Raw genomic sequence first — 11598 nt, forward strand, 5'->3', positions numbered from 1 at the left:
AGTTTGCCGGCTGTGGCGGAGACACTCAGACCCTCCAACGCCTTCGTTAACTCCCCCTCGAAATCTGAGCCGTCCTCATCTGGAATCAGAAACCAACAATCGTCACTGTAAAGGATTTCCACGACACTGAATTCTTCCTGCAGCGCTGGTGTTTTCATGGAGACGTTACCTTTCTGCTCGTCAACGTCCTCATCGTCAAACTCGACGAGGGAGAAAGACTCCTTGATGCTTTCCAGCTCTTTCCTGAGCTGCAGCAGCTCGTCTCCCGACAGGGTCGTCAGCACCGACTTCACCTAAAACACAGTCACATGTGAGGATTTTAACACACAATCCAACGTAAAACACAAAAGCAACATCTCAGTGTGCGTTTATAGCCTCGGCAGGTGTTGTATTATGGAACCAGACCGTTATTATACCTTAGACTCGCTCTCCCTCGACAAAATCTCCAGAGCCTCGAGGTGTGACAGACCCTGAAATTCATCAAACAGCATCCCGTAGTGAGCGACCACCTTCTTCTCGGAATCCTGACACGACTCCCTCTCCGCCGTCTGCAGCTCCTCGCGCTCCTTCGCCTCCCTCAACACCTGGGAGACGAGACAGAGCGACAGGTGAGGGAGACAGAACTCAGGCAAACTGGGTCACGGTAAAGCAGCAGAAACTAACCATGAAATATTGTTTACTTCCACATTGTGTCCTCTCAACCTGAGATAGATGCATTAAATCTCTCTTTCATCCCCACCTGAGACAGAGTGGAGTTGTGGATCATCAGGCCTTTGGTCTTCTTGAAGCCGGGGTCACCTTCTGCTATCACGTCCATCGTTTTCTTCCCGATGAACTCCAGAGCGTCCAGACCGCCGGAAATCACCGTCTTCCCCTGCGACGAGGTTTCAGTGTGAGAAGCAACAATGAGTGACTCACATGGAAGTTACCTTGGATATCTATCTGGGTTTGAGTGGCAAATATGAAGAGTATAGATAATGTCACTGGAACCCGACCGATACAGATATCAGTGAGTAAAAAAATCTGATATATCAGCCTATATATGTTTTTAAATAATGTGAATATGTTTCCTACGATGTCGTTATCAAACCATTATGACATAGAAATGTAACTGGGGCTTCATATTTTACAGTTTAACCATAAATCTTATAATAAATAAATATAAATAAAAAGAAAACACAATACAACCAAATATGTAGAACTATGTATGTTTATGAAAATGAACATATAGGTTATTTAAAGTCTGCTTACTGTGCTCTGGACGACGCTGGTGAGCGATGACAACATTCCCATAGCCCCTCCCACAGCTTTGTCCGTCTCACTGCTGGCGTCTCCTTCAGGAGAAGAAGCTAAACAAAACACAAACTGTGAGAAAATGTTCACACAGAAGAACATTTATGATTTTCTTCATCATCACACAGCAGGAGCCGCTGACCCTAGATCCTCTTACTCTGCTGTTTCTCTTCTTCCTCCACCTGCGCTGACAGTTCGGTCGGACTCGGGATTCCCAGCGACGTCTCAGCCTTCTCGATCACCTGACTGAGGCCCTGACCTGCAGAGACACGAGACAAAGCTAATGTAAACAATACACATTGATTTGGGATTAAATTCAAAGTATTTAATTGTATATTTACTGTATTTGTTATTTATCTAAAAACCACTAAATCACATTTTCCTTTAAAACAATACATTTGATGGTTTTTCTTTATGTAGCATCAGGGATCTCGTAAAAATGTATTTTGCTGAAAAAGCTCAGTAACTATTTTGAACTACTGAAGCTTTAACTCAACACTCATCATGTGACTGTATGACAACTGGGTCGTGGGGGTTACAGAGTTCAGTGTATTGATACTCACCCACAGTGGCCACAGTAGATGTTGCTGTGGATAAGATGGACTTTCCCCAGCTGCCCCAGTATCCCCATCCACCCTGAGACACAGTCGACTCACTGGGAGTCTGACGGAGGGGGAAGAGGGAGAGAGAGTTTAGAAAAGAGAATCTACAACAAGAAGTGATCTTTGGTGAGACCCCTGGAGAAGCTGGACTTGCCGATGATGAGACAAGGAGTTTCTCTTGTGTTGCAACTACAGCTTGTTGCTTTTCACAGGATGATATTTAACATACGGTCACTAGAAGACAGGACACAGTCACTATGACGTCACCCTCTCCTATGACAATGTGACCAAATATCACAACTTCACTCCACATTATTTGAAGATTCAATATTTATAATAAACCTTATTATAATAAATGCGGAGGACCTCAGATCCATGAGCAAATTTTACTTTAGTGTCTGTATTGCAAAGTGAACAGAGCAGGAAGTTGAAGCAGGATATTTTGATTATATTTTGATTGATGATTACAGAAGTACTTATATTTACCTCTAGCAGGAGGTTCTGTTTTCACCTGTGTTAGGTTTTTGTTAAGTAGGGGATCCGGAAAAAGAGACAGCTCCACTTTTCTCCACTTTCTTTAAACTCACTTCATTAAACTTTGGGGAGGTGTACGCTCTACTGAGTCGTAGTTATTGTATATTTTAATGATTATATGTAGTTTTCTTTAGTACTAAAGACTGTTATTATATTGTTACTACCTTCGGTGGCGGCTCCTCTACTTTCTGCGTCTCCTCAACTTCAGCTGCAGGTTTCGGCTCCGGTCTCCTCCTGGCTTTCCTCGTCGGAGCCACGTCAGTCGCCACGTCAGGTGCGGTCGGCGAGGACCCGTCGGGCGTCTCGGTGGGAGAGGCGTCCTGAGTCTCTGCTGCCACCTGTGGACCCTCAGCTGCTGTAGCTTCACTGTCAGACATCTTAATGTCTTAGTGCATAACTTCAGAGAGAAAGAAGGGAAATTATCATTAGCAGAGAATCTGAACTTTACAGCTGCAAACAGAGCAAAGGTTAATCCAGTTTTCTGTCGACTAGAAACAAAAGTTAGTGCAGAGCAGGTTTGCATTGAAGTGACCTGAAGACAGGCGAGTGTACTAGTTAATGATCAATATGGAGATTTCTCATATTTTTTTCAACACTTTATTTTATTTCACTCTTTTCTTATCTGTAACATTTTATCTTTACACTTCTGTCCTAATATTGTGTGACTTTTAAAATGCTATTATTTGTTACCTTGTTATGTTGTTGTTTGTTTGTTATTTAGCAGAGTTACACAATAAACTGCTACAACAGATTTCCATGAAATGTTGTGGAGAGATGGGGCATGACCTGACCCATGACCTGACCCATGACATGACATGACATGACATGACATGACATGACATGACCTGACCCATGACATGACATGACATGACATGACCCATTAAAGGACTTATTTATCTTTTTTCACTTTCTAGAACATTTTGAGACCATTTTTAAACATTTTCATTGATGTCTCAGGTAATTATTCATTGTTTTTAATGAAAACCAGTCAGTTGTGTTTAGGGGGCTGATATTTATGAGTTTGGTGCAGATCCAAATAAACATCTGGATCTAGTTCATTTAAATATGGTTTCATAAAGTTGTGTTGAGTGACTTTCTACTTTCCATTTGTTCGGCTTAAATTTTAAAGCAATTTCTTACAGTGTGTGAAATGTCCTGTATAAATAACTATGATATTATTATTATTGTGTTTCCTCAGTATGTATTTCAACAACACCCAGGGATCAGAATGTAGTTATACAGATGTTGATGATGTCTGCAGCTGGAGGATTTTCTAAAACTGCATCAAATTTAGTCTAAATAGTCAAAAAACCACAGAATAATACACAAAATAAAATAAAAATATATATCTACATAGTATATTTGTGCATAAAGTCCTTAAGCAAACGCCACACACACACACAAAGGAAACATATTCATTTATACAGTATAGACATATATATATATATATATATAAGCCTTACATTTAGATGTGTGGCTCCAATATACCAGTGAGTATTTAATAAACAATATTAGCATTGAGACACAGGGGCAGATGCTGTGGATGCTAACACTTCAGCTAATGACTCCTTCGTCTCCTTGACTTTGAGCAGAAGCTCCGGTTGTTCCCTTGAAGCTGATTCTTCTTGTTTCTTCTGATTATAAACTAACACGAGTTCAAACTAAACCACGAACACTTTGAATCTTTCTCTGTAAACTCACCTTTTCCTCACTCAGCTGTCAGGGACTCGATGCTAACAGCTAGCTCACAGCTAGCCCTCCCCTGCACTGAACCAGCGACAGGAAGTGTTTCTCCTCCTTGTTTCAGTTTAAAGTTCAAATCTGACAAGTTTTAAGGTTTTAAATGTTTTTTAACAGATCAGTGAAACAATCTGTGTTTCTGCCTCTTTCTGCTCAGCAGCTTCAGCCACGTCACATGTTGTTGTCACTCAGCAGGAAGTGAAGTTAGCCACATCAGGAAGCTCCAGGTCCGGCTGCTACTTTCAAAGTAAATCAGATCTTCAGAATACAGCCAAGATAAAGGCTGTTTTGAAGAAATATAAAGTATGAGATGTTCTTCATAGATTTAGATTTTAATAGTTAGACGCTAACACAAACTTAGGCTACATTTCTATTGATATAATTGCACCTTTTAAATGTGTAACAGGCAACATTTGTTTTGTTTTGACGGCAAAACCTTCCTACTTCCGGGACCTTTCTACCGCTTGATGAAATAAGTAATCACGTCCAAAACTAGTAATAAGATTAAAACAAGACTTCCGGCACCATCAAAATAAAACATTTTATCAACTGTACAAAATACTAATTATAATAAAAACAATAAAGAAATTATACAGTGGGAAAAAACTATAAAATAAAATATAATCGTCACTATTACTCTGATTGCACAGTTTTTTAAGCACATGAATGAATAAATTAGTTATTAATTCCTAATTGAAAATACTGAATCAAAAAAGATCAATTTGGACTTTATTTATTAATGAATTAATGATCATAACTCAGCTTTCCACTGATGACACCGTGTGTTACACTCCCCCACCACTAGGGGCAGTCGCCTACCTGTAGGCAGCTGGAAGAAATGGCCGCCAAAGCCCCGCCCACTGCCCCTCAAACCTGCCCCGAACCAGGAAGTGAGCGGACACATCGCGTGTTTTTCTTTGTTTTAAACTAAAGTTACGGATTGAAACTCGGGTTTAAAACACGATGGAGCTTCTGTGACTGTGGATGAAGATATATCATCTGTTTTAAATCTGATCTGGGTCCGAGGAGCAGGTGAGAATCGACTGCTTCGGTCTGTTCGTGGGGAATCTGTTGTTGTGTGTGTGTGTGTGTTAATTCTGACGAGGGTTTCACAAACGTGTCTTATTATTAAATCAATCATTTATCATCACGTCTGGGCCCAAATGGATGTGAGTTAACGATATTATGGTATTTTTAAATTATAGCTACACACTCAATAGACTCATTTGACCAGTTAGACCCGAGATTTAACAAATACATCAGAAATTACACAGTTTTACTTGAGTTCACTTCAATTTAAAGGTCTAGCTGCTTTCTTCGCTCTGCACATAATCATAACTTATCATATTATTATCATCCTATTTTTTAAGGAACGACCACAAACCCCAGTGATATTTTCTTATTTATCACATTTACATTGTTTCAGCTAAAGATTGAGACGGTAAAAAGAAGCTAATCAAGAGAATGAATTCACAGATTCCTCCTTTAAAACGTAAACTCCTGTTGATATGTGTGATGAGGGACTGAGGAGAAGGAGAACGAAACCGAGCAGTAAGGAGGAACAGGACAGAACCAGTGTTCCTGGGTTTGCACATCAGCTCTTGACATTTCCTGTTTTGCAGGTTTGTCTCCTCTAAATGTGAAGTGCTGCTGCCGGAGCTTCTCCCTGCGACATGTCCTCACGCCTGCTGCTCTGCGTCCTGCTGCTGCTGCTCTGTGGCCGGGCAGCACAGGCAGCTCCCAGCCGCTCAGAGGACGAGGCGGCGTCGTCCCCTGCTCGGATGGTGGCTGACCCCTCCGACAGGGTCATCGTGGTGAAGGAGGGGTCCGACACACTGATCGAGTGCAACGTGACCCGAGGCCACACTGACGTGAAGTGGTTCAGCCCTAAAGGAGCCGAGCTGGGGGAGGAAGCAGGTAAGAGGAGGACACACGTTGAGTGATTTAACACCTCAACATGTGAAGTAGCTAAATACTTACTATCTTATTATTATCTTATTATTATCAACAAGACAGTCATTCACCATCATGTGACTTCAAGATGCCAAGAAAAACAACTCATGCACTTTTAATCAATCTGGTGAATCATCTACTTTATTAAGTCAAGTTAACAACCAAACAAATCTGGTTTTAAAATAAACATTTATAGATCTGCATGATTCAATTTGTCCTTTTCCATTTCCTTTCCTTTTTAACATCAGACGTAACAGAAGTCAAACAGTTATTCCCACCATATTAATTCCAAAATGCTTCTTTGATCATAATAATAAAGTCGATGTAATAAATAAAATATATTCGTCACATGATGATTAATTTAACAAAGCAAACATTGACTACTTGCAAAATCTTGATTTGATATTTAAATGTAATCTAATGTGGACATTGAGTCTCATCTTCATCAAAACGTTGGTGTTGCTCTGTTTTTTACTTGATGAATCGTTTCCCTCGTCTTCATCGTCGTCTTTAGCCGTCAGTGAACTCGTGTTTTCATCGTTTCAGTAAAACTCTGTTTGTGAGTGAAATGATTTTGTTGTTTGTTGAATCTGATCAAACACATAAAATCAGCGGTGGAAGAGTATAAATGCAGTAAAGTCAAATTGAAATGTAATGAGCGTTCACTGGGTTTGATGGCGTGTGGAGATGCTGCCGATTTAAAGAAGCAGTTTTTATTAAGAGCAACTTTTCTCATCGTCTGTTAACGAGGAGGCGTGTCCACGTTTCTTTAGTTCTCAGCTTCCTTGTCGTGTTTTCTCAGGTGAGAAGTGGCAGATCGAGGAGAACGGCGTCCTGAACATCAGCGCGGTCTCCTTTAAAGACCGAGGCCGATACACCTGTGTATACACCAGTGACGGTGACGGCACAAAAAACTACACGGTCACGCTGCGTGTCGCCTACAACTCCAGCGGCCTGGGCCTGTACTTTGTCATCGTCTGCCTCATCACCTTCACCATCATCATGATCCTCAACGTGGCGCGGCTCTGCATGATCAGCAGCCACCTCAAGAAGACGGAGAACGCCATCAACGAGTTCTTCCGCACCGAGGGCTCTGAGAAGCTGCAGAAGGCCCTCGAGGTCGCCAAGCGCATCCCCATCATCACGTCGGCCAAGACGCTGGAGCTCGCCAAGGTCACGCAGTACAAGACCATGGAGTTCGCTCGTCACATGGAGGAGCTGGCACGGAGCGTCCCGCTGCCGCCATTGATCATGAACTGCCGAACGGTCGAGGAGGAGAACATGGAGAAGGGAAACCCCGCGTCGGGCCGGGCAGAGGCGGTCAGGGCAGTGATACCTGGGAACCGACCAGCTATAGGCCCGCCATGCTCTGTGAAGAGCGGAGAGGACGAGGAAGTGTGCGAGGCGCTGCTGTCAAGCGAGAGGCGAGGGAACGATGGAGACGTTGACATCAAAGTGTCAGTCCACGCCGTTTCTGAGAAGGTCGCCAGTGAGAATAAAGAGGCGGAGACGCTCGCAGCAGGTTCACAGACAAACGTGTCCATCGAGAGCGACGTGTAGCAGGAGACACGTTTCCTGAGAAGCAGAGATGAAGCGATCATTAGAAAATAGTGGTGTCGGGGTTTGTTGCATGTTTCTGCTCATTGATTCCTCGTCTTGTTGAATCTTCGCCCCCAAATCAGAAATTGGCTTGTTTTACGTAGAAGAAAAGAATTGACACAGTAATTTATTTGACCCTTTAACTAAATGAAACCAAAGTTAATAAAATGAAAATTCTATCTCTCGGTGTAGTAGTTGGATTCCAGCTGCTTTCCACGTACTAATATCTTTACCTCCGCCATCGACATCATGTTTTCACCCCTGTCCAGTTGTTTGTTTGTCAAAAACCACAGATCGGATTTCCACAGTTCAGTGGAATGATGGTTCACGGCTCAGGGAAGAAGTCCAGGTGAATCCAGGATTTCATTTCCCCACTTTCTTTAACGCTGTAAGATTCTAGGATTCACCAATTTCTCCGAGAATATTTCGTGGATCATGATGAACAGAAATCCGACACATTTAGAGGACTGGTATAAATGAGTGTGTGTGATTTCGTGCTCTTTGAATTCAAGGAACTGTTTGAGCTCTACTCAGGTTCTGATGTTTGACGTCATGACTTCATGTGAAAATCCTTCTTTCTTATATTTGCTCGGTCTTGTTCCTGCTGTAAACGATTTTTCACGTAGTTTTGACATTTTTGTCGTTAATGGTCTTTCGTCAAGCCGACAGTTGTGTCACTTTCACACGTGCATGAAGAAAGGTCAGCGGGTCAAACACAGAGCCACACGGCATCAAACAGGATCACAACTCTATTTCCTCTGGTCATGAATGTGTTTGCTGGTTCTCCCTCAGCTCAACATCCTTTCTGCTCGTCTGCTCGCAGCCGGTTCTGAAATATCTGAGCTCCTTGTTCCTCGGTAAGAAGACGCCAGACGCTGTCGTTCACGTCACAGTTTCCTGAAGAGATGAAGTTATTCTCTGTGTCTCTTTGCTCGTCAGGTCAGGGATTTTACATTTTTTACATTACAACTTGAAAACTTCAGATCAAAACAGCTTCTGTGGTTTTTCATAATAACATAATGATGTGATATTTGTAACTTGCTGCAGCTTGTTTCAGGCTCTTGAAGTAACAGACGACAAAGGAAAGTTTTTAAATCCAACGAAAACTTGAAAACTCTACTTTTAGAGATTTGTAATAAAATCACATCATGTTTGGTTTGTAAACAGATTCAGTTCCAGAACTTGTCGACTGGTTGAACAAAATGCTTCTGTTGTATTTTGCTATATGTGATGTTATTGTGTGAAATGGTTCGATGGTGTTTAGACGTTTTAAAAAGCTTTGCTTCTCAGGGACGTAAATCAGCGGTTTTCCTTCTGACAACAGCAGAAAAAAACATAATTGCCAATAAAAAAGAATTTAAATGAAAACCTCTGGTCTTTTTTCTGCCTCTTCTCTTTGCTAGTACACCACTGGGTGGCGCTGTTGGGTTAAACATCACTGACTGCACTGCTCTGCATATTAACAGCTGCTGATCAACACTTGATATTATTGAAGGAGCAACAGTAAAGAATGAATAAATCAAGTATGAATGAATAAAAGAAAAATATCCAGAAGCAAGTCTGACATTTAAAAAGAAAACATCTATAAAATGTTAAACTACAACTTGGTCACAAGCATTAGCAGAGAAGATAAAGATAGTTTTTCCATTCGGTATTGTGAGAATAAATAAAAATAGATCAGTGAAGACTTTAAACATTTTGAATTATATAATTGTATTTTTTATTTTGCATATATAGACCAGTTCTTGACAATTCAACTTTATTCTTGAAATGCAAAAGAACAAAAATCTTCACTTTTTGCTTAATCCCTGCACTAACATCCTTCCATGCTTGTCTGTAGTTTATCTCCTGCTCCCTGCTGCTCCTCCTGCTCCTCCTGCTCCCCCTGCTCCTCCTGCTCCTCCTGCTCATCCTGCTCCTCCTGCTCCCCCTGCTCCCCCTGCTCCTCCTGCTCCTCCTGCTCCTCCTGCTCCCCCTGCTCCTCCTGCTCTGCGCTCTCAGGACGTTCCTGGAGTTTAATCTCCTGGAACTCGGCCTCCACAGCTACAGTCTGAACTACCTGTGAAGTATCTGGTTGGAGAGGAGCCCAAACAACAATAACCTTGGGCCTCCGTGTTGAATAACTGTTCCAACCCATCCCTCTTCCCTCTCCCGTGCTCTCTGGAGGCCGGCTTATCTAAATAGAATTGATCGGCCCAAGTGGTCGTTCATCACGGCCCGAGCAGTCGTTTAAGCGGAGGAGGAAGGAAGATTTTAAGGATAGGATGTTTTCAATGGGAACCTCTGTGTTATCAGCAAACTAAAGGAATTGATCAGGTTAAAAACGAGGAGCCGGTGTGTGTGGGTGTGTGTGAGGAAAAGAAAAATAAAGTATATGTGAGAGATTTATTAGCTTTAGACCGATGTATCGCTACAGGCTGCGAATAAAAAACTTCACTTATCCTGTGAAATATCTCATCATCCACCAGGTGGATCGGAATTAAATGAGGTAAAGAGGGTCATGGTTCCCAGTTTGAGTTGAGAGATGGTTTAACTTTTCATTGTCAGGTTCAAATTTAAAGTATTCTGGGTTATTGTCCAGTTCTGAGACCAAATAGCTGCAGAACTAAAGACATTCACATCAGCTGCAACTGTAGCTGTGTGTGTGGTTCTCATTAGCCTGTTAGCATTACCATCATGAAGTTATACCTGCTAATGCATGCTGACCTTAGCATGTAGCTATAGTACTTTAACCCTAACCCTTACTTAAGTGTTGTTTCTACATTAAGACAACTTTAACTCGTCGGTATAGTTTGTATTTGTATTCATTCAAAACAAGCTCTTTATAGTAAACGTAGGTTTTAGATAAATGTATTTATCTTTAGATAACCTCCAACAGACATGTGCACCCGGGGACGGTCCAGGGGAGGTCACCTCCCGGCGCCGGAGCTCCACAGACGGCATGTGTGCTAACAAAGGGACGGGGCCACTGTCACTGACCTGGTTCTCCACAGGGTCGATACCTGTCAAACACCAACGGGAAATAATAGCTTGGGCTCCAGCATCACAGCAGCGGGCCGGACTCACTGGGGACCGGGGGGGGGGGGGGGAAGTGGGGTCAGGTCTTCTGACGACCCCTTGCATCTCAAGACAGATGGAGAGAAAACGTCCAGAGGGAAAGTGGGAGGTGACGTCGGCCAAAGGAAAGTCGTAGCCTGAAGGTTGAGGCTGGCGAGGAGCTGTCAGCTGGTCTGAGGTCATGACGCTGTGAAAGGAGACGTGACGACTCAGACCGCTGAGCTTTGCTTTAATGAAGCTTCATCACTGGGCACAATGAAACGCTGCTGTGTAGATCTGACTGGTTGCTTTATTCCCCATCACTCTCAGTGGGAAGCTGCTGGTTGTGGACGCTGGACTGAAAAGTTCAGATCTCAGTTATTTCTGGAAACGAGACCTTTGATGCCAATCACAGTCTGACTCACGTCTCTGTTACACACATGACTTTTCCTGCGTGCACGTGAAGACGCTCGGTCGGAGTCGCACTGAAAACTAAGTTGGTTTTTATTATAACGAATCCTTCAACTTCTGAGGGTCTGAGATACGAGAGAGGAGCAAACCGCCTTTACTCACTGTGAGCTATTTGAACCCAGAAGGATCAAAGCCTGACGCAGCCTGTGATCTGTTGTATCTATGAGTCATGGACTATAATTAAGTGAATGGAATAATAGCTCTGGGTTCAGTAGAATCTGTCTCAGACTTCTATTATTCTTCAAATCAACAAAAGCTACTGGAATGATTTCTGTGACGTCTGCATTTCAAAAGCTTCTGTGTTACAGAACACGTCATAAGGATATCTCCCTGTTGTCATATTAAAGACATAGGACACATGACCTTTCTT

The 11598-nt window shown here is 42.5% G+C and overlaps 2 protein-coding genes across 2 annotated transcripts in view; one reads left to right on the forward strand and one right to left on the reverse strand.

The window, feature by feature from the left end:
* The window catches only part of fam114a2 (family with sequence similarity 114 member A2), a 22951-nt gene extending 20145 nt beyond the window's left edge, over nucleotides 1–2806 (reverse strand). Inside the window, exons 1-8 of the mRNA XM_034607448.1 lie at nucleotides 2594–2806; nucleotides 1857–1956; nucleotides 1451–1552; nucleotides 1252–1349; nucleotides 740–874; nucleotides 417–584; nucleotides 170–293; nucleotides 8–79 (exon numbers count right to left, since the gene is read on the reverse strand). Of these exons, the coding sequence (XP_034463339.1) occupies nucleotides 8–79; nucleotides 170–293; nucleotides 417–584; nucleotides 740–874; nucleotides 1252–1349; nucleotides 1451–1552; nucleotides 1857–1956; nucleotides 2594–2806 (1012 nt within the window). The remainder of the gene's footprint in view (nucleotides 1–7; nucleotides 80–169; nucleotides 294–416; nucleotides 585–739; nucleotides 875–1251; nucleotides 1350–1450; nucleotides 1553–1856; nucleotides 1957–2593) is intronic.
* Nucleotides 2807–5023: 2217 nt separating this feature from the next.
* Nucleotides 5024–8332, forward strand: LOC117774489 (microfibrillar-associated protein 3-like). Its single transcript, XM_034606957.1, has 4 exons — nucleotides 5024–5201; nucleotides 5792–5803; nucleotides 5834–6086; nucleotides 6925–8332. The coding sequence occupies exons 3-4, from the start codon at nucleotides 5843–5845 to the stop codon at nucleotides 7680–7682; spliced, it is 1002 nt and encodes a 333-aa protein (XP_034462848.1). The 5' UTR covers nucleotides 5024–5201; nucleotides 5792–5803; nucleotides 5834–5842; the 3' UTR covers nucleotides 7683–8332.
* Nucleotides 8333–11598: the final 3266 nt, after the last annotated feature.

The sequence above is a fragment of the Hippoglossus hippoglossus genome, chromosome 14, assembly GCF_009819705.1.
Source record: "Hippoglossus hippoglossus isolate fHipHip1 chromosome 14, fHipHip1.pri, whole genome shotgun sequence".
Lineage (NCBI taxonomy): Eukaryota > Metazoa > Chordata > Actinopteri > Pleuronectiformes > Pleuronectidae > Hippoglossus > Hippoglossus hippoglossus.

Coding starts and splice junctions, on each gene's coding strand:
- LOC117774489 (XM_034606957.1), top strand. CDS start 5,843: ATGTCCTCACGCCTGCTGCTCTGCGTCCTGCTGCTGCTGCTCTGTGGC. Junction 6,087..6,924: donor CGAGCTGGGGGAGGAAGCAG/GTAAGAGGAGGA, acceptor GTGTTTTCTCAG/GTGAGAAGTGGCAGATCGAG.